At 38.8% G+C, this 23,452-nt stretch overlaps 1 protein-coding gene and 1 long non-coding RNA gene across 3 annotated transcripts in view; both read right to left on the reverse strand.

The window, feature by feature from the left end:
- The window catches only part of mtor (mechanistic target of rapamycin kinase), a 196,556-nt gene that overhangs the window by 71,042 nt on the left and 102,062 nt on the right, over nt 1-23,452 (reverse strand). For both annotated transcript variants that reach the window (XM_007558375.2, XM_007558366.2), the window contains exons 29-32: nt 13,944-14,019; nt 10,686-10,825; nt 4,961-5,061; nt 4,733-4,848 (exon numbers count right to left, since the gene is read on the reverse strand). In XM_007558375.2, the coding sequence (XP_007558437.1) occupies nt 4,733-4,848; nt 4,961-5,061; nt 10,686-10,825; nt 13,944-14,019 (433 nt within the window). The remainder of the gene's footprint in view (nt 1-4,732; nt 4,849-4,960; nt 5,062-10,685; nt 10,826-13,943; nt 14,020-23,452) is intronic.
- LOC107836942 (uncharacterized) lies at nt 14,994-22,072 on the reverse strand. The gene is made up of 3 exons (XR_001662912.1): nt 21,935-22,072; nt 18,430-18,433; nt 14,994-15,006 (listed from the first exon to the last, which is right to left on the reverse strand). It is a non-coding gene; the product is annotated as an uncharacterized LOC107836942 (long non-coding RNA).

Genomic DNA, 23,452 nt, shown 5'->3' on the forward strand with positions numbered 1-23,452 from the left:
CCCCCAAGAATTTTAAACTATTTTCACCCCTGGAAAAAGGCAAGCGTGTTAATTTATAACTCAGTTTTTCTCCAAGAGAGGTGGGTAGACTGTGTGAGATTATCAACCATTTAGCCGAGTTAGCTTAGCAACAAACTACTGTTTGCCTCCATTTCACTAGCATTTAATGAATTAAGGAAACAATTTACCAACATATTCATTTATTTAACTTGTCCCTTGTACTTTTCACCACACTTAACAGATGAGTCAGCAGCAGCTCTGACGAGCCCTCTCCTAAGTGAAGTATTTTATATACATATTTTTTTCACATATTTTTTTTTAAAACTGTCATTATGTTGTGACAGTATGGTATGAGAGGTAATCTGTGAAAAATCTATTTTCTCTGCTTTCTCCCAGTGCTAGAAACAACCAGTCAGTGACAGGAGAGCTTTAGTACTTTAGGGGGGGGCTGTCAATCACAATCTCATGTGGTGCTGCTCATCCTTCCTCCCCCTTGATTTCTGCCGTGCTGCAGCTAGCATAGCACAGAGCTACACAGATTCAAACTGTGAATGCTCAGTTTAGTTAGCATAGCTACCAATGACAGCAGATAAACGGTTTCTTGTAATAAGTTGTTTCTCCCCCATTAGCACATTTAGCAGTGAGTGAATGAGGCTAATTGACAGCGCTAAGAGCATCCTACTAGTTCTGATTGGTTGTTTTGGTCAGAACGGTTCATTACTTTAACCAGTAATAGTAATTCAGGAAGGAGATGGAGGAGATTGATTGTTTTCACAGATTATCTGTCTCATAAACTGCTACGACATCGTGACAGCTTTAACAAATATGGAGAAAACTTTTTTTTTTTTAAAGTTATATACTGCAGCTTGAATAAAATGCAACTACATAGCATTTTTGAGAAGTCTGGATTGCTTTATGTGTAGTTGCACATTGCTTTTGACTGTTGCTCTTTGGTAGAGACATTTCAGTATCTAAAACTAATAGAAAAAATTTAAGCAACCTACTTGCATAATCGATGTTAAATTCATGAGCAGTAAATATTGTGCTAATTATCAGAATTGAACCAAAGAAAGCAAGGCAGATGCAGGCCTTTAAAATTGTGACACTTTTTATGGGTCAAATAGACTCAAAAAATTGTAACAGCAGCTGCGCAGGGGGGCCTAATGTAATTTTTTGTCAGGGGGCCCACGATTCCTGGCAGTGCCCCTGATTTTGGTTATAATCCACCTTTCATCACTCATCTTTTTGTCACTTTAGATTCCATAATCTGGTCTTAAATTTCCAACGCCCTGTGAGAATTTCACATATAATTAATAATGAAAAAACAGGGTGTACAGATTATCCTTAACTTATTTTTCTTATTACTGGGCATTTAAAATTGGCTCTTCCAGTGTTTTTCAAAGTGGGGGTTGTGGCCCCCTGGAGGCGCTAGAGAGGACTCAGGCAGTTTGAGGGAAGATGACAAAAAATCAAATTACAATAATGAATCTAAAGATTTTTTTATCATAACTTTTAAATTATAATTTTTTAAATAAAATGGAATATATTTTTAAATTTTTATCCTATCAATCAAATCAATCAAATTTCAAGGTGCTTTACATAATTAAAGAAAAAAATAAAAAATAAAAACAGTATGTGACATTAATAAATAGATGAAAAGTAAAGATAAAAACATTAAAAACATCAAAGATAACAAAACATCAAAACCCACACTCTAATTCTAATTTAGCCATAAGCAACTTTAAACAGGTGGGTTTTAAGTTGAGATTTAAAGGCACCCAGTGTTTCAGCTGTTTTACAGTTTTCTGGAAGTTTGTTCCAAATTTGTGGTGCATAGAAGCTGAATGCTGCTTCTCCTCATTTGGTTCTAGTTCTAGGGATGCAGAGCAGACCAGAACCAGAAGATCTGAGGGGTCTAGACGGTTAGTAGAGCAATAACAGATCTTTAATGTGTTGTGGTGCTAACAGTATTTTGTATTTTAAAGTCTATTCTTTGAGCTACAGGGAGCCAGTGTAGGGACTTTAAAACTTTTTATAAATAAAAAGAGATGAAAACTCTGAAAAACATTTTTTTATATTTCCAGAGGTTATTTTTATAAACATATAAAAATAATATATATTATTTATATTGCCATAGATTCACCCCTAAAAACTATTTGGTTAGCATCCTGTTTGAAGGCATTTCTGCTTTCTGCTGAATCATTTGCAGAAATCTGGCCATCTGACTTCTCCTGCAAATGCAGGACTTATCTACACCCACAGAGTTGGCAAACAGCCCATCACCACTAAAAGCCCTGAGGAGTGGAAACACTTCCTGATGGAGAGAGATAATGGAGATAAGATGATAGGGACAACCAAGGACACAGATCCAATGATTTCTGGGGCCTTATCAGCTGCAGCTTTTGGCAGCTCTTATTATCAGGGAGAGAAAATAAAGGAGAAAACTGAGGAAACTCTTAGAGGGGCACATAGCTGTTTCAAACCAACTCCTACCAATTTTTTTTTTTTTTTAACGGGGAGGGGAAGCAGGGGTGGCATGCCAAAACATCCTGAAGCACAAATAACAAGATGTGGAGTTGGGACACTGGGCTTGATACGAGGTGACAATGAAGCTGTTTCTCCATGCAGTTCTAGTGCTGTTTACTCCTGAATTACTGCGCTGGGGCCAAGCTGCAAATGTGCAGTCCAGACGACTCCCAGTAAATGCAGTGTCTAGCTTCTGGCAGCACAAAACAGCAGCTAAACAGCCCTCTGCTCTCTTACGTAAAGCTGCACTTATTCACATAAGATCAGGGCTCTGTGATGTAACTTTGTTATTAGAGCCATGAAGACAGACGGGTCTTTTAAATAACCAACAGTGAAGGTCTGAGTTTCCCAGGAGTTTTATAGCATTACAATTCAGACAATAATTTCAGTGAATCTTTTTGGAATTATATGCACCAGACAACACAAAGGAGCACAACCCAGGGTGTACTTATTCTTATTCTGCTTAGCAACACGAAACAGGAACATTTAGTTTTACACATCACTCAACCCAGAACAGGAATAAAACCTACTAGTTAGAACAACCTTAGGATTTAGAGAAACTATTAGATTATAAATTGTGAAGTAATTTTCTTGTTTTGTTTTTTGTTTATATTTCCTCTAATTCATGTAAAGCACATTGAAATGCGTCATGCTGCAAATGTGCTATATAAATTGAATTACCTTACAACACTGTGAAGTGGAATAGATGCTACATATTGTAGTAAAAGAAATATATGACAGAGCAAAGACCAGTAAAAAAACCTTTTTTTTTAAATAATAACAGCAATTTATTGCTTAAGATGCAATATGATTCTATCACTTTTAGTCTTAAGCTTGAAGTAAGAAAAAACTTTAAGCATAAAAACAGAAGAGAAATGAAAGATTTCACATTAACTTTTAAAAAATAGGAAGCAAACTCATTAGTTAACACTGCCTTTTATATTAAACTTAACTTTCAGTCTAAAGTTTGAAGTATGACAAAGTGATTTTACATTTCTAATCTATATATTTTCACATCATAGATTAGTAGGTAGCTGCCCCTGAAAAGAAGGAAAATGCATCCAAAGTGAGCAACCCAACACTTTGGACACACTTCTATCTCTTTCTTGGTAACGCTTCTTTCTCCATCACAGCTTATAGCACTTAGTACTCATCAGTAGTTCATCGGCACAACAAAATCCTCCAGCAGAGAGAAAGTGCACTAGGCTGTTAAACTACTTAAAAAAGCCTTGAGGTGGATCATTTGGACTTTTAAAAATCAAGATTCTCTCATCGTTCAATGAATCATTACAGTCCTAAAAATATTTGCAAGGCACAAATTGTCACACAGACCACAACAGGAAACTTCAGACATCAACTCGAGAAATTTCACTCAAAATTGACCCTTGAAGCACATGTCTGGATGTTAAGAATGAAAGCTACAGCCCACTGAATCAAAGGAAGCTCTGTGTGAGGATGACGCACTCCATCTGGAAAACTGCACATTTAAGCCCCTACTCTTCTCCTCTGTGCTGGGTGTGTGTGTCTTACATTGTGAGCTCCAGCTATTCTTCAGGCACTAAGCAGGTTCAGAGGCTGCACCTGGATATAATCTCAAAATTAGAAGGAGAATGTCTGTGATGAGAAGGAGGGAAGCAAATCTGAAGAGGACAAGAACAGGGCAATTGGATGAGCAACTGTTTACCGTTTGTCGGCTGCTGAAGCATGCTGTCGGTGTGTTCTTCATTTGCTTTAAGCACATCCAGCTCCAGGGAGTCTGAGCTCATTGACAAAAGCCCAACCTTCCTTAAACTGGAGGAAAACCATCATCCTAACCTCCACCAGACCACGAGAGGAGTCACCTGCTTCGGCAGCTGAACACTGAAATGAGCTGCACTTACATAACATTTCCACACCAAAAGCGTTCCATGTGGAAAAGAAGAGAAAGAACCAACAAACCTTGTGGATTTCATTATTACTATCATTAATGAAGCGTCAAGAGTCGATGAGAGGAGTTCAATCCTCTCTGGGCAGCAGAAAAAAAACACTGACGCGCTAATAAAATGGAAATAATTGTAATAATTACAAAGATGAAGTGAAATTTCACAAGCTTCATGGCCAGACAGATCCAAAAAGTGTGTGACTTTATGAGAACACTTTCAAAAACATAAACCTTCAAAGTACATCCTGTTTAGCATTTATGTGGCTGAGCAATAATGCAACCCACCTGTTGAGCCAATGAGAAGAGGTCCTGATGGAGAGCTAGAACTGCTCGGTAAAAAGCGCCGTCGTGTGTGTCTCTGGGGATCATACATGTATACTCCTCCATGCTATCCCAGTGTCCTGGAAAAACAAGAAAACTGGTTGATAAATAACCAAAGACCATGTGGTGAAACCCTGCACAGCGTTAGAGTCTGATTGATGACTGATGAGGGAACATGGCAGTTGCCGTTACCTAGACCCCAGGCAGCTGCAGCGGCCATACGAGCCATCTTGGCCTGAGTCTCTTCACTGACCAGCGTCCACTCTTCACAGCACTGCTGGTGCAGCTGACCCCTGGAGAACATCAGGCACCCACATCAGCAAAAAGGCCATCCCAATTTGACCCCTACCACCTTCACAGAAATAAACTCAGTCACCACGTTTCCATCCAGGTTTTTTTCTGCTCATTTTGAAAACTTAAAAAAAAATCTTCCTACATTTTTGGGAAGGTTTTTACGCTCGCTTGAGGTGGTTTTTGGATTTTCTGAAAAAGAGTTGACAGGCTAAAGGGAAACACAATAAGTTCTGACATAGCGACCGTTCCCCGGGGTTTGCTCCAGTGTATCATTAGCATGGCAGGCCACCAGGCTTTACTTGCCCCCCGCCCCACCAGGCTAAGCATTGTTTTTTTTATTGTTATGATCTATAGAATTAAGCTAAGTTTAGAAGTGATGCCTTAAACAAGGGGGCACCATCCCCACACCTGTCTGTTGGTCTCACACCCAGTTATGATGGCTGTTCATGCAAATCCAAAACTTTCCACATTTTGAACACAAAAACATGGCAGGCTGCTGGTGGACTGCCACACCGCCCCTAGCACTGGGCTCAGCAGGTTTTCTGGGGGAAACCCATTTCCCAGTCTACTTGTGGATCTGTGCATCAAAAATGTCCAAGTCCAAACCTCCAGGACAGAGAAGCGGGCCTTCTAGGATGGAAGCAGTGGAGCCAGGGGTCCAATTAATGGAATATTTCCTGTTTACGCTAAGAAAGGCAGAAAGATGGAAATTATTCTGTGGCGTGAAAATCTGAAGGCCAACTGCCTTCCCCATATCAGGCTAACGTTTGCTTTGTTGCGCTATGACGTCAGTTTGCTTGCTGATGTGCTGCTGTTACATGAACATGCAGGGATTTATGGCAGGACAGGACTGACAATGTCTGGTAAAATACCAAATGTGGCTGAAAAATGAGAAATATCAAGTAAGCAGTTGCCACCGTCGCCTAGAGACAGAAAACAAAAATGGAGCTGCTTTTAACATCTCCTGCTGAAATCTTCACCTGGTTCTTCACAGCGTCCTCAGAACAGAAAACTCTTGCAATAAAACAGACGTAACGTGAGGAGGAAGACGCATCAGAGAGGATGAATATGGGGCAAATTTCAAAACGTGTCAGTGAGTGTTTTAAATGGACTGGTTGACATCAGACAGAATGGATGAGGGGAGAAACAGAAACAGTGCCGACAGGACCACAGCTCCTCCACAATCAGCTACTGAAACTGACATGATGTTTGACATGAGCAATTCTGTTTTCTGCTGTGCTTTTAATGGAACATTGTGGTTTGATTTTCATGGATGTTGATTTTAAATTATCATTAATACAGCAGTATTAACCAGTTTTATTTTTAATAGCTTAACTGTTACATGTGGTGTCTATTTTAGATTTACAGTAAAAAAAGAAAAAAGAATAGCTTATGAAGATTGCAATATGCAATTAGTTATTGACAGTGAATATAATTTTCAGGCAGAACAGGCCAACTGGCTGAAATATTTTGTTATTGTTGAAGGCAAGGTCAGAAAAATAAAGACATCTGAAAAAAATGTAATCTGTTTTTGTATGTATTACATATTCGGTCAATAACAATATGTCATAACTGGTTAAAAACATGATTTACATTGTGTTAATTCAAAATTATTTACATTTTACATGTAATTTTGTCGATTAAATTGACAGCAGATTTAGTTGACTAAAATTTTATTATAATTAGTCAACTAAAACTAAGACTAAAACAAATCTGATGACTAAATTATGACTAAAACTAAATTATATTTTCGTAAAAAGACTACACTAAATAAAGTTAGAATAACAAATGTAATGTTAAAATTAACATTGGATCTGACGAAGGTGTTTTGCTTGGCCTGGTTGAAACACGACTTGATTGCATTTTGTTTTTTGAGACATTTTAAAAATTAGATCAAAATTTGCATGAGAGTTTGATGGAAACATGGCTGGTGAGCTGAATGATTAATCTTGATGATCAGACAGATCAGCCACAGATAGTACTGTGACACTGCAGGAATGCTACAAAGCAGCAAAAAAGAACAAACTCGAGGCAACTTCCAGAATTGGCTTTCATGTATGAGGGCTATAATGGACAGCATGCCAAATGTTAGCTTCTTTTTACATACTGTTCACATGTACTTTTGTTATTAGTGATTGTACTAAAGGCAACGTTAGCTGAAACAGACAAGCACTTCTGGCGGAAGATGTAAGGAAACCTCAGCAGAGATAAAAAAAAAACAAGCTTTCTATCACATCTTCCATCGTTTTTTTATTTCTTTGTTGGCATAAAAAAACAAAAACATCTTAAACCATTCATCGTTTCGAATGGTTTGAGACTGAGCATACTAAAACAAACAGATGTGTCCTTAGGGGAAATGTGTATGAAACCAAGACTAAAAATTGATTGATTGTGCTGCAGATCAAATTGGCTACATGTGTTTAACAGGCAGGAAGCTGGAGCCAAACAAGAAAGAGGCAGAGGAGCAGTCTGAGGAAAGGACCGCTTGATGGGGGTCACTGAAGCTGTTTTCCATCTGCCTGTTACATAACTACATAAACGATCTACTTATTTTGTGCATGTGTGTGTCTGTGTGTGTACAGTAGATTATTACTCAATTAGAAACAAGTGTTTAAATCATCAGAAGTAGTGACAGTTCAAACGGCTGACCTTCCTTCCATCCAAACCTCATAAAGGTTCATGGTCAGGTAAAAAGCGGCTAATATCGCTACTGACCCCACACATCCTGGACACAAACCATTTGACTTTTACGTTCAGGTTGACACTGCAAATAGCTGTTTTCAGCACCACCTGCACAGATTGTTTCTGATAAACACAATGAACACCTCACAGTCAGTTTCTCTATTGCAACACAATTAGCTCAACTGTATGAGAACTATCCGAGAACAAAAAAATACTATAATTTCTTTAGCTTTTTATTGTACTTTCTCCTACTTATGTTTATGCTTAAATGTTTATACTTATCAGTGTGTGAAACAGAAATCAAATTTTGCTTCTTGTTGTGGACCTCCAGTGTAAAGTGTAAACTGCTGATTCATCATTAGGCTGCATTAACTCCAGTTCCAACAACAACAAGAGGAGGAGTTTCACAGGAAAGAAACACTGTGTGGTCATGGGAACTTCAGGACTAGGACAAAACTGCTTCTTTGCGTTGTGCTGCTACATTGGAGGGGAAGAAACTGATTTTAATTAGTTTTACTAATGATACATTTTACATATAAGATAAAAACCCTTTCGTCTGTAAATATGTTCTACAGAAATCTCCTCAAGTGGCGTAGACTTAGCTTCACCTAGTTCAAATTATGTTACAAAAATATCTGCTATTCATTTATTAATCAGATAATCTAAACATAAAGAGGATAATATTGATACGTCAAGCAGAAAGTACTGAGTTTTTCACATGTTGATGTCAGAAGTATTTTTTAAGCTGCAGATTAATCATACAGCTAAGGAATGCACTTTACTGCACTTTAGGCAATTCAATGTTTATTTTCCTATTTAAAAAAGGAACTGATTTTTTTTTTGCATCTTCTAATGTGTTTCTAATAATCTGTACAATATGTCAGGTTTTTAAAAAAAATCTGATTAATGAATCAATGGTCAGAATAGTCGATCACTAAAACAGCCATTAGCTACAACCCCAACTAATACATGCATCATTATACAAATATGTCATGAAAGGCTTAGTGCCATAACTTTTTTCATAACACTCTTGGTATTGTGATGAATATTAGTGCTTCAGGAAGGCAAACACATAAAACCAGGACTGAGTTATTCTACACTGGTCACAGTTTCTTCAAAACAATTTGATTTTTGAAACCTTTAGTCACATAAAAACCACAAACACTTATGGGACCCAAACGGAGGAGATTACACAAGGTTTTATTCATGCCACACATTATCTGATTGGAGAGGTAATAAAACATGCGAGGGTCTACTAAAAGTCGAACAGTCTTTTAATGGTACTAATTATTGTGTTGCATAATTAGTACCATGAGTGTCCAAATTAATTCTCATTGTTAATTAGTATAAAGTAGTCCTATAAAAAGCATCCTATTTAGTAATTATGCCTCAGTGAGAAGCATATTAGACATAACTCGTGGAAATTTCATCAAATTTCATAATGAAATTTGAACATTTGAACAAACCTCCAGTCAGCAGTCTGACTGGAGGTTTTAAATATGAACTTGACCAGACAGTTAAACTTACTGACACAGTTCCAACTTCAGCTTGACATGCAGGTTTATGGCTAAACTGAGGTTCTGGAGTCTAATCTGTTTGGCAGCTACAGCTTGGAGGAGGGAGTCACCAGCTAGTTTTGACAATAACCGAGTTTTTCTTCTTGAACATACAAAGTGTTACTGGATCAGTGCTTCTGTGTTTTTAGTGAGTGTCTCAAATCCCCAGTCACTTGAGGAAGATCCCTGCGACTGGCTGGGCTGCCTTAGATAAAAAATAAAAAAAACTTTCACAAATTTAAATATTGACACAATACTTATTTCATTAAAAAAAGTCAAATATTACTGAACTGAATATATATTTCTGTAGTCAATCAGACTGCTTGGTAAAGGGCCTTGAGACAACAATGGTTCTGAATTGGTCCTATATATATATAAAAACTAAGGTGAACTAATAAAGTATTTTATTTTTAAAGTGTGTATTGGATTTAAACTGGACATGTTCAAACTTTTAAACAATATTTAACTTCAACAGTGATACTAAATTCAAGATAAAAACATTTAATCAAACCCACGTGGCAAAATTCTTTGGCAGATTCAAGGCAAGTCAAATTTTTATAAACAACACTGCAGCCTGAACTAACCTGTCTTTGTTGCCCTGGTAACAACACAACAAGCCGTTCTTCCACCAAAACAGTTCCAGTTAGTTTCCAGAGAGCCACTAACCAGCCACAGCAACATTTGATTTTCACTCTAACAGACATAAATTGCACTTTAACAATCATTTTTCCAGTTTTAGGTAAATAACTGGAAGACCTGCACAATGTCAATGTGTAACCATATGTTGCTTCATCCTGGCTCACTACTAGGTCATCAGCTAAATCCTCTCCAGCTTCTATCCATCCAGATGCAAACACAAAACTCGAGGTGGGATGAAATATTACCTTGTAAAGCTTCAGAATCATTTTCTTATGAATCGCAGACTGCCCCCAAAAATGGTTATATAAGCAAATCAAGGTCTGGTCTGTGTCAAATTCCTTGGCGATCCATTGATATGGACCCTTTGGACATCCTGTGACTTCATTTTTTCCTAAAGATGTCCTTCCACACTGAGTGGGGGTGTTATGAAGTCAACCCTCAGCTGTGGTGAAGTCTCACTTCAGTCTCTTACAGGCTCTCCATGTCAGTTAACACATTTCCTGGTAAAACTGTGTCGGTCAAATCAGAGCAACCGCAGGGGAGACCAAATGACAGGACTCATTAGAACAGGTTGCGTAATCACAGAAAGCCAGGAAAAGTGGGAGATGAAACAGCCAAAACCTCAGACGCTGACTTTATTTGTTTCAGCTGAGGCTCGACCAAAAGCCCAAGAACCCCAAAACTCTGATCTTATATCAAAAGCTAAAGTAAACGTGTGGATGTGGTATGTCTAACGAATGACATACCATTCTCCCAAGGCCTCCAAGCAGCGCATCCTGCCCAGGATCAGCTCCGGATCCTCTTTGTTCATGTCGATCTTCTTATCATAAGCCACCAGGGCGTCCTCCCACTCATGAAGCTTCTCATACCAAGTGGCTTGGATTTCCTAAAGAAAGAAATATACACATAGTAGGTAGCAGATAAAAGTTAACACATACATACTTCAGTTTTAGTTGGAGTCGATGCCCGCTCTGCAGCGGGCAAGCACATGACGCATTTATAAGGCTTCGTAACAACACTGACAGCATGCCGAGTGTTCATTTCAATTCTGTTGGACAGCATGGACTTCAAACTTTATAAAAGTGGTGTTTTTATATTGGTTTTGTGGTTATGTACTTCAAAATAAAGCCAGAAATATGATCGATCAATTCCGCATTATTTTGTGGGGTCTAAATGTACCACATTTGTAAAACAACCAATGAAAAGGTGTTGACGTCTGTTGCTAGGTAGAATGGAGACACGTGGTGCGAGACGCTCTGGAGAGTTTTGGAGACGGGAAGAGAGTGGAGCACAGTGACGCTTTGGATTTTACTAGGAGTGTTTCGGATGAGTCTTTTAGACTATAAGTGTGTTAGTTAGAGTGTGTGTGTGTGTGTGCAGTGTTTGTAGTAGTTTTGTTAGCAATCGCTGTATGGCTGCAGAGCGAGCTCTGACGGACTGAGAAGAGGAAGACTGCGCGCCGGGGTGGCCATTTAGACCCCAGACTCCTATTATTAACCATCCCTCTCCATTTAGACAGATTGATCTATGCCTTATTGTCCACAAGGGAAAATTTGTCTAAGACACCATCACTAAACAAACCTGCTAAAACAATTAAATACACTGGCAACAATAAAAGTAATGTGAGCACCACAATTAAATCAGAAACACATAATACACATTCCAGCAAGTAAACAAACCAAGATCATTAATAACACATGGACTTGATTTATTGGGAACCTGAATGATTATTGAACTTTTCCCAAAGAGAAGGAAAAGTATGTTAATCAGGTTATTGCCGTTTCAAAAATAATCAAGTTTACAGTCAAAACACTCAAATGCACAGCCAGTTTACAGTCAAAGCTAGCTAAGAAAGTTCATTAACGTGGCTTTATTGGCCGGATAAAGCCACATGTGTATCTGATGAGTGGGTTCTGTCATCAGCTCAAGGACCCATCAACGTTAACAACAGGGACCGCTTCCTGTTGCTTTGTTGTTAAAGTAATTGAAAGGAAAAGCTTGCATCCTCCCACATTAAAGCTTCCCAAATAGTCAACTCATAAACACAGTTATTCAGCACGTCACAGTGAAGCTATTTTTAATGAGTCTTTTCTGAGCTTTTACAGAAGGCAAAAATGCTTCTCTCAAGCACAGAAAGAACCATGGATCCAGAACTACTCATTCGCTAAACTAACGTTCAGCTGTGTCATCAACAAAATACTGCTCACAGTTTTGAACAAAAGCACAATCCAGTTTTGTATTTTAACATTATAAATAATATTCGGTAACACTTTATTTGAAGGGGGTGAATAAGACTGTCATGACACTGTCATAAACATGACATAACATCTGTCATGCACATGAATAAGCCTTCATGAATATTTATGACTGTTGTCATAAAGCGTCATTCGGTAAATTATGACACTTTTAATACAAAGTTGACATTATTCAAAATGTCTGTTATGACAACTTGACATTAACCAAGAAATCATTACTGATATAAATTTGTTATAAAAGTATTACTGATTGCACTTTAAAAATTAGGCAACTTTATGTTATTAAAGGTAAAGTTTAAACAGTAATGATTTCTTGGTTAATGTCAAGTTGTCATAACAAAGACATTTTGAATAATGTCAACTTTGTATTAAGTGTCATAATTTACCGAATGACACTGTAGGGCAACAGTCATAAATATTCATAAAGACTTATTGATGTTCATGATAGGTGTTATGTCATGTTTATGACAGTGTCATGACAGTCTTATTCACCCCCCTTCAAATAAAGTGTTACCTAATATTCTAGCCCCACCCGAGAAGCAACAAATACTACACTAATGATTTTACATATTCACAACATTTCCACATTTTATCACACCTTCCAAAGTCTGATGCAAAATAGACATCCGCAAAGAACAGCAACGGACAACGAAGCTGCTTTTCTCGGCCCACTGGGGTTTATTTCTGCTTCTAAATGATCTGATTGGACGCTGGAAAAGACTATTGTTGTGTTGATTTTGTGCTAAAAGGAGATAGTCTATCACTAAAGATATTCAAGCCTAAAATAGCATCTCAATGCTAAAGTGTCCTCAATTTTAATGCCTTCCACTTATGTGAAAAATACAAATCAGAATATTTCAGATCAAAATGTGTACATTTCTTAATGGTAAAAGTAGAGACCACCGCTAGTAAATCTTATAAACCGGGTTCAAAGATTCTCTATGTCTTATGTAATATATGTGGAAATTATGTCTGGTCATGTCCAATTAATGTCTATTGTTGGACAATCATTTCATATGAAGACCAGACCCATCCACAATTAAGATGAAATACGCCAGAGCACTGCTGGAAATACTGAGGAGCTGACAGTTTATAGAAACTGTCAGCTTGTACAGGAAAGAACGCCAGAGGGAAAAAAAAAACTTGCCTGTAGGGAAAGAGAAAATATTCAATATTTAACTTTAATAGTATACAAACTATCACTGTTATGATAAAAGTTCTGTTTGTATTCCCAGGGATAAAGCTTTAAATCCTTTCAAAGCTTAAATGAGACCCAGTTGCAGAAGCACTTAAAATATTTGCAAAGTGCAGGAGAAGTAAAACATTCAGTAAATTAAAGAAAAAATCCTTCTCCTTGCTCTTTGCTGCAGATTAATACAGCAGATGGCTTTTCCACATGATGCACATTAACAACAATGTGTTCATAATGTGCAACACATGGAAAAGGAAAATATCCCTAAAGATCTACTATCTCTGTGTCCAAATGAGGAAGGCACGTAGAGCATGTAGAGCAAAACGTGTCCAATGCAGACCACTGGACGCTTATGTAGGTCAAAACAGTATACGGAGAAATGTGGTCTGAGCATGTGTGAACTCTTGCTACGGTGAGCAGTAACAAAACCAAATCCCAGATGTCGAGTTCTGTTCATCATGTTTTAATATACTGTATAAATCTGAATATTTGCTTCATTAGCAACATAACCAACTTCCAGGTGCCTCTGTATATAGAAGAGAAAAAAATGTACTCACCAGTTCACCAAAATGTTTCATTGCATATTCTAGAACTCCTGATGCCGCCTCTGGCTGCTGCAGTTTGTTGTTGATGCTGCAAGATGGAGCAAAAATAATCTGATGTCATTAGTGTAATTTTACGAAGAGTCTAACCAAAAGGCCTGAGGTTGTAACTTCTTCTGTTGGACGGTAAATTGTCCCAGAGATTATTGTGATTAACAATAATATTTCCATTTTGAGACCGTTTTCAACTAATATTATGATGTTTGTCACGCTGCTTCAACAGGTGACGAGTTGTCTGTCAAGACACCACAACTCCGAACTGTAAAATCTATAGTCACGCGTACTGCTGGTACATCTGGACACACTCATTTTAACCATAAGTCTATTATATTTCCTCAAATGAAAAAGCCATGCGCAGGCCGGTCCAATACATCTGTAAAACACAGGGAAGAGTGCTGGTATACAGACAAGCTCCTGAGGACAGCAGGGAAAAGGTTGATAAAGGATGTTTGAGGTTATAAGTCAATCACCTGGTTGGATGAAAGAGCAAAAACTCGCTGATATAGCACAGACAGAACTAATATTAATATCCAAGGGCATGGTAGGAGAGAAAGGGAGCAACTTGCTCCTTAAACCACCTAGAGACAATGAAGAATCTCCTCTTGGTAGCTGTCAAGCTTCTGATCAAAGTTAACAACCAAGGTCACAAGCCTGAGAAGGCAAGAAGATAGTTCTCAGACTGTGTTTCTCCAGAGGCAAAAATAGAAATACAGAAGCTCAGTGAAGTCTAAACAAAGGAGAAATACTCGGGATAAACTGAAATTACAATTAAATCTATGTCTTAGAGTATGAATCACTGGAAGAGACACCTCAACAAATATTGGTTGCGCACACACACACACAAAAAAAAAAACACAAATCAGACAGAAATGGTAAAAAAAATAAATAAAAAAATAAAAAATGTGTGCAACTGATAGAGATGGTTTACTGGTGCTGCTTGGAGCTTGTGCCCCTTTGACAAAATGTATAAAATATAATCTATGGCCAACATTTTTATAATTATATTTTTTAACTGCAGCTTGAACCTTTTAGAAGTGCTCAACTTCAACCTCCTTTTGACCATAAAATTTATGCCAGTTGCTTTTTAGCGTTCGTCTAACATTGCAACAAAGGCAAGTGTTGTCTTCGACCACATTATAACTTTTCAATTACCACAATAAAATAATCTGACACGCGATAACATTTCAAAACCATTCCTACTTTTATAAGGTCACTGACATAAACAAAAACGCTAAAAAAAATAAAACGGCAAAATCTCTAAAGCTGCCCAGATGTGGCTTATTTGAGAAAGCAAATAAGTGTAAGGATGTTCTCGTCTGCAGACCCAAGAGCAGGGGTCAAATCCAGTCAAAAGCTGTATGCCTTATCTGTCAAGAAACGGCTGCTGTTTTTAAAGAATACAAGATCAGCTGCCACATTTCCACCAAGCATGCTAATTAAGCCAACAACCAGTCAAATCAAGAACGGTCGAGATTTTTCAAATACATCATTAATACAAACAACCTTTGATCATAAATCAGCTGATATTAGCCCTAACACCTTAAAGCTGGAATAGGTAACTGTTTTTTTAAAGTTTTTTCTACATATTTGATAAAACTATCACTATGTTGTGACAGTATAACATCAGACAGGTGATCTGAGAAGAAATCAACTTCCTCCACTTCCTCCCAGTGTTACTATTGCAATCAACAAAAATGCACCGCTCCAACGGAAAAACAACCAATCAGAGCCAGGAGGAGGGCCTTGGGACTGTCAATCACATTCACGTGGGCAATGCTAAATATGCTAATGTCAGATAAACAACTTAGCGTTACAGGAAAACTGTTTTTCTGTCGTCATTGGTGGCTAGCCTTAGCATTCATGGCAGGCTCTGCTATTGAGAGAAAGCTACAGCATAGCAAGCATGAAGGCAAGGGGAGGGCTGTGAGCAGCACATACTCAAGCTTGATTTACAGCACTAAGACCCTCCTCCTGACTCTGACTGGCAGTTTTTGACTGGGAGCGGTGCATTTCTGTAGATTGCAAGAGTAGCTCAATGAGGAGCTCAATTTCTTCACAGATTATCTCTCTCATATTTTAATGTCACAACATGGTGACAGTTTCAACAACAATTTTTTATAAAAAGTTACATACTGTAGCTTTAAACGGATAAGGAAGCTTCCCACAAATGTGAACATCAAGTGTGTTAAAACTGCAGTGGAGATGGAAGGTCACTTGTGGGGGAAATGCAGGCATGTTAAGAAGCTCCTGAGACATGGACCAAGTCATTCTACGCCTGTGAACAATAAAATATAAGTACATTGGGACTCTGCTCTAACATGTGCCTCCAGGGAGTTTCACTTTCTGGTCAAAAGGTCAGCAGAACAAAGAGTCTCCAGCGGCCCAAGAAGAAAAAAAGACCCAACGTTCACCTCGTTGGAATGCTGTTATTGCTATGGTGAAACAGATGCACAAACTGTAGCTTTAAACATCACATTTTGAAAACAGATGTAGAGTATCATTGATATGTTTAATAGAGCCATATCTGCTGACTTTTGCCTTGAAAGATGGAAAAAAAAAAACAACAGACACTAACTTATTCTTTACAAATTGGATAGTGACCGAAAGTTGCATTTACTGTATGTACCTTGAAACTTGTAATATGAAAATCATTCTCAATGCATCAAGACATGAGACAAGACAAAATTACAGTTATTCCTATATCCAAAGCCAAACAAAATTAGCTGGCAACAAAATTGAAAAAAGATCAAACAGAACCCTCTAAATGTTGGGCACAAGTGGTTTTTGTTCCAACCGGTTAATGTCTCGGAGTCACGAAATCTCTCTCCGAGGCAAAGCTAAAGGGCAGTGGCACTTACACCAGAAAGCTATTCAAAAAGGATCAGTCCTCTTCCTCTGTACTGTTGTTTGTCCCAAATTCTGGGGTTTATAGGATGGCACATGGACAGGAACAACTTGAGCATTCAGTACAGGACAACAGACAACAGCTGGCAGCCATGCCTGACTTAGAGTACCAGACTTCTGGATGGCCTTGCAGTGTCTGAAGTCTGCCACTCTTAAAGCTGGAGGTTACACCAGCACATATCATGGCCCTCATTACTGACAGTATGGAACAGTTTATTTTACCTCTAAGCCTGACTAGCTTTAACAAGGATACTGAAGACTGCTTAGGGTATTATTTTGAAACTTTACAGCAATTTGGCTGATTGCCTCCATTGTCCAAGTCTAAGGTGAATGATGATTTTTATAATGGCTTATAAACATAGCACTACATGTTATTTTGCACTCTCAACTTTCCGGCTGATGAAATTGTAAATAACCTACTAGCCCAAACGTTTACAGCAGTTACCATTTTATAGCTCATATAATGTCATTACGTCCAACAGCATTAGATGCCCACTGGGCTTACAGGATTTACAGCTGTTCACTGTATGAAGTGAGGGTACCTTTTAAAGATTGAACAGCCAGTTAAAGGTTGTGTCATGGCACAAATAGGGCTGGGCGATATACCGAGTATACTCGGTGTACCGCGATAATTTCAATTGACGAAAGTTAAAATGGCTATATCGCCACTACCGAGTATAAATTGTTGTTCAAATAATAAACTTTCGTCGTCAAATTCACTGTGAGTATGGTTTATCTGACACCCTATGAATGCACAACCTGAAAATTTTCTACCAATCACGCTGCGTGGAGAAAACAAACTACATGGTGACGGTGAGAGCTTGAGGAGAGCCGTGAATGAGACGGTAACTCAAGAGGAGTCAGATGAACTAGTCTAGTTCTGAAGAGAAACAGCGCTGGATCAATAATTTGGCAGTAGTTTGGATTTTATATGGAGGATGTCGAACAAAATGAGGTAATTTACAAAACATGTTATAAAACTATTGCCACAAGCAGTCTTCCCCCCAATCAGACTACTCTTTTACATGCCGTTCATAGCCGCGCTGCCGTGGTAGAACTTGTCCGTTAAAGTGAAACCTGTAGACATAGGTATGATTCATTTAATGCTATGCAATGGAAAAAATAACTCAAAACTACTCATTCTTTTTCTTTTTTTTTCTCGCTCTGTCGGCTTTACAATACACGCACTCGTTGCCATAGCAACTGACAACAACGCAACTTTATATATCAGGATTCAGCACCAAAAACACTCAAACATTACCCTACATAGAACAGATCATTCAGTTCGTTACAGTTTTCAGTTTTTAGGCTTGATGTGTATTTTGCGATTATTAATGAGTGATCGCTGTGGTAGATTAGCCACCGCTGCTATTAGCCACAGGAACACAGCGGTGGCTGAATAGCTAATTTAAACACCTGCTTTACTGATAATCTGTCAGTTTGTGTGTAGGTCGCCTTTATTATTTTTAAGCTGAACCAAAACACACCTTATTCCACAGCACATCTATATGTTAAGTTTGTCAAAGTCAAGCATAACTGACCTACTTTCCTCTCCCTCGCTATTTTTTTCTTAGTTAAAACTTATTTCTCACCTTGTTATCTAGTCATAGTGTAGACAGTTCATAGCAAAATACTGCATCACTTTTTATATGAGCTTACATTTAAGTCTAGCAGAGAAATGGGAACAGGAACTTGTGTGGGTGACATCATGCTGCAAGGGCTCTATAGTTTAAAATAACATTGGAGCTTTGTTAAGAATATCATGATATATATCGTCTATCATGATATAGCAAAAATATATCATGATATTAGATTTTTCTCATATCCCCCAGCCCTAGACACAAACTGATGTACAACAACTTCCTAGTTCCATCGATTAAAGGAACTTGTTCGGGTAGGTATCATCATGCTACCAACATGCTATCATCATGCTACTATCATGTTACCAACATGCTGCCATCATAGTACAATCATGTTACCACCGTGCTACCAACATGCTACCATCATGGTACATTCATGCTACCAACATGCTGTCATCAAGCTACCATCATATTACCAACATGCTAACAATATGTCATCATGTTACCAACATGCTAACAGTATGCTACCAATATGCTGCCAACATGATACCAACATGCTATCATCATGCTACCAATATGCTGCCAACAAGCAGTGATGGCATAGTTACTTTGAAAAAGTAACTAATCGGATTATTGATTATTCTTTGAAAAAGTAGCTGTTAGATTACTGATTACTTGATTTGGAAAGTAACTAAGGGTGCGTTCACACTGCAGCCTGAAGTGACTCAATTCCGATTTTTTGACGTAATGCAACCTGTATCCGATCTTTTCATGCCAGTGTGAACAGCACAGGTCAGATTCTTTTTCGAATGTGACCCATATCCGATACGTATCCGATTCAAATGCGACCATAACGTCCAGGTCGCATTCATCCGAACTGAACGTCACTGTTTCTCAACAAATCTCACTGTTCTGCGTCCTGATAAGCGCAAGTAGGAAGAAAAACAACAACCATGACGGATTATATGAGGATTAAGTTGTTAATATGTTGCTCCGGCCGGACAACAACTTCAAATATGTAAGCTAAGCTCCACCGTAAGCCTCCATGTTTACTTCCGCAATCACTGAGCACTTCTTTTTATGGCGGTTGGCAGAACACTGAAAACGCTGACGCTATGGCGCCCTCTACTGCGCATGCGGGACACTTTCAGGTCGTTTGCCCGTTTACACTGCAGAACGCATACAGGTCGCATTTACTGGCAGTGTGAACGGCCCTGGCAAAAAAATCGGAATTGCCAAAAAATCGGAATTGAGTCACTTCAGGCTGCAGTGTGAACGCACCCTAAGTGACTGATTCAGTGCTCTCCTTTGTTACATAAAAAGTAATTTTTTTGTTACTTTCTGCAGCTGTGGACAATAATGCTCCACCACCTGTGAAAATTACATTGAGCTTTGCCAATACTTAATTGCAAGTTATTGTATGATGGTAAAATCAACCACGTGTATCCATTTACAAGGTTGAACTGAATGGAAGATTGTTACAAGAGTACAAAAAAAAACAAAACAAAAAAAAAAAACGTTAGTAATTTTGCGTGTTTTTGTGTGTTCCACTATTGTGTGGAAAATTCTAAATAGGATTTTAGAGTTCCCCCCTCCCTGCCTCAGCCTCCAGGTTCTGCGTTACAGCCCTGCGTTTGCCGTCAGAGTGTAGCGCACAGTGCTCCTCCTGCGGCTCTACAACTCAGATGGCCCGCTGCACAGATTTGTGACACTTACCTTAATATGAATGATTATAATGGCAAGTATTTGCTCAACTAAAGGGACACGTTCATTCATGGCTGTTTTCACGTTTATTCCGCTGTACAGATTAGTCTCGATGTTTGCAGTTTTCTGGAGGGCAATGCGAAGCTCGACATCATTCACAGCAAATACATTTAACTTGACATTAACAAAGACACAGTGGGACGGATCATCCAGGAAATGATGGACAGGGAGAGCCTGTCCATCACATACAAACTATTTGTATGTCAGACAAATTCTGGGGCTTAGTATGTGTCTCTGCTCATTTCAAAACCCAAATAAGCAACTTCACGTTCAAAATCAAGCCCAAAAAAGTGCAATCTGCGACTCATTAAATTTGCAAGCGACTTTAGAAAAAACAAGCCCAAAACGACTTATAATAATCGGACTGGGTGACAAAAACTCAAAATAGTTCCTCGTTTTTCAGCAACAAAATGCGCCTTTCTCTCCTCCCTCCATTGTTTACATTTCTGTAACAGCGATCGGCTGCTGCTGTCGCATAGAAACGGCGGTCACTCGACGCATAGAAAAAAATAACATTACATTACAAAAGAAAATGGTAACGCACAGTGATTTGGGTAAGTAACTTTAATCTGATTACTGGATTTGAAATAGTAAAGCATTAGATTAGTTACTGAAAAAAGTGGTCCAATGTCAGTAACTGGCCTGTTACTGACATCACTGCCAACATGTTACCAACATCCTATCATCATGCTACCATCAAGTTATCAACATGCTTCCATCAAGCTACAATCATTCTACCGACATACCATCATGATACCAACATGATGTAGCATGATACCATCATGCTACATCATAACATCATGCTACTAACATGATATCATCATGCTACCAACATGGTATGGTGTTATTGTGCTAATTTTACGCCAACAAATTAAATTATCTCAAAAAAGTTCCTCTTGCTTTCAGTCAATCAAAAGAATATATCCCCCAAAGTCTTGGGTGTGGTTAGTAAAGCTGAATTTCATAATTATTTTCTGATTGAGGGGAATGGTTAAAGACTGGTTTCTAATGTTCACTGTTATTTTTTGTATTACCTTGAAACATTTAGGTGTTGTTAAAAAGCAGAAAGAGACCTAATATTTTTTTTCACTCCACAGGATATAATCCAAGCTTTTCTGATTGGATCAGGTTTGACCTCACCAGATCCAATTTACTTCTCTGCTGAGAGCTTGGCTCCTGTACCTTCTGTTTGACTGAAAAATGTTTTTCCCCAGAGTATTTTGGCTTTTAGTCACATTCCACTTTCATACTTTTAGTCTGTTCACCCTTATCAAAATAGATGACTGCTGTAATTACCAAAGCATGAGCAACAACTCTGCTTTATATGCAAAGGAAAAAACTTACTCAATGGAAAATGTCTAGTGTTTTTGAGGAAGTAATTTTAACAGTGGAGATTTGGTGAAAGTTGCAGGTCTATGTCCAGCAAGAGCCTTGTGCTCTTCATACAGACCATGATGGAACTTGAGCATAGAGTGAATGGTGATAAGATGCTGTTGCAAGGACAAAAAAAATGTGCTCGACATAAAAGGCATCAGTAAGTGGAACTGAACTAATACTAAATAACAGAGTCAAAGGAAAAGGAATCCCTCCGGAAAGAACTGCTGGCAGTCGGATGTGACTCAAACAGCAGGTAGTCATAAGACAATCCAGGAAGGAAAGTGATCTTCAGTTTACCAAGAAAGACTGACACACATAAACGCCTTAAGCAGAGGTCTCATTCTCGCGGCCCGCAGGCCAACTGCGGCCCGCAGAACGATGTCTCGTGGCCCCCACCATGATATGAAAGTATAATATTAGTGCGGCCCAAAGGGTGAGCGGACCTCTGAAGGAAGTCCCACCCGCCGTTCTTCGTCATGAACACCGAACATGACATTCGGTGCTAGGCAGGGGCGGGGCTGTAAGGGTGCTGGGGGGGCGGCGGGCCCCTGGCCTGGGCCTAGAGAGGGCCCGGATTGAAGGCAGAATATGACTTCAGGGATCCAAGTGTGACTTCAGGGATCCAAGCCTTTATCACGTCTGATGAGAGCTGGAGAAGGTGGGCTCCCTCCTGTTGAGTATGGTGTATGTAAAATTACATAAAATGATGCTCCAGTAGATTATATAATAGGCTGCCCCAGTCATTGTTGACTTGTGATTGCTAAAAACTTTACCAGACCGACTGATTTTAGTGACATAGTGGGTGTAAAATATTGAATAAAATGTTGTGTTACATCACTGGCTGTATTTACACTTAAACTTTATGACATACAAAATTACAAGTGGATCGTTCTTATTGTCTCCAAGTGTATTCTGCCGTCCACTAACGTCATCATCAGTCACTTCGCAACAGATGGCAAACTAGCTAGAGCATTTTTATATTGGAGCCACCTGGAAAAGCATCTTCCAGATTGTCCAGTTCACAAGGCGATCCGCGCCAAGTTACAAAGATCCAGAGGTGCACGAGGCATAGGCACCAGCATAGGCAATGGTGGAGCCAGGGGGCCATTGGCCCCCCCACTTTACGGCCCTGCTCTGCCCGTCAGCTGGTCCTACCAGACATTTACACAGACTGCACGCAACTCTGACAATCTGTGACTGACATTTCTCTGTCAGTCACGACAAGAGCACAGATAAAATCTACAGCACTGAGATCTGGACCAAATCTAAGGCTCCAGATCATAACAGTTACCCAAAGGTTTACACAAATGCGGCAGCTCTGGGTCGGGTTGGGATCATGAACCAGTCTGACATCTGAAAAAAGGCTCTGGCTCTGATACGGTCTGTGTCTGGAACAATTCTGCCTAAAAATTAAATGAAAATTCTGTATTTGTGCCACATCTGGCCCAAATGCTGTATTTATAGAACTGTGGCGACGTTTTCTTTCTAATGGCGTTGGAATGGGAAAAAAAGACATCGGGGCCATGTCCGTTATCGGTCCGGACCAAATGGTCACCCACACGTTGCCAGTGCAGATCATTTTTGCTCGAGTTGAAAAATAATTGCATGGATATTTTCCCCCCTCCCCTCCAAAAACCAATCAGCCATTAGTATCGATGGCTACTGATAGCTTTCAGTTCTATGGCTGTTGAAATTCATTTTTGTTTGTAAAATAACAAGCACATTAAAGTTTAATCGTGGAGTTTTTCATTTTGTTTTCAATGCAAAAATATTGTTAGTCTGGCTGGTTATCTGTCCCACTCAGAAATCTCTTTCCCTCAAATTTTGTGGAACATGCAG

Source organism: Poecilia formosa, unplaced genomic scaffold, assembly GCF_000485575.1.
Source record: "Poecilia formosa unplaced genomic scaffold, Poecilia_formosa-5.1.2 Scaffold4, whole genome shotgun sequence".
NCBI classification, from domain to species: domain Eukaryota; kingdom Metazoa; phylum Chordata; class Actinopteri; order Cyprinodontiformes; family Poeciliidae; genus Poecilia; species Poecilia formosa.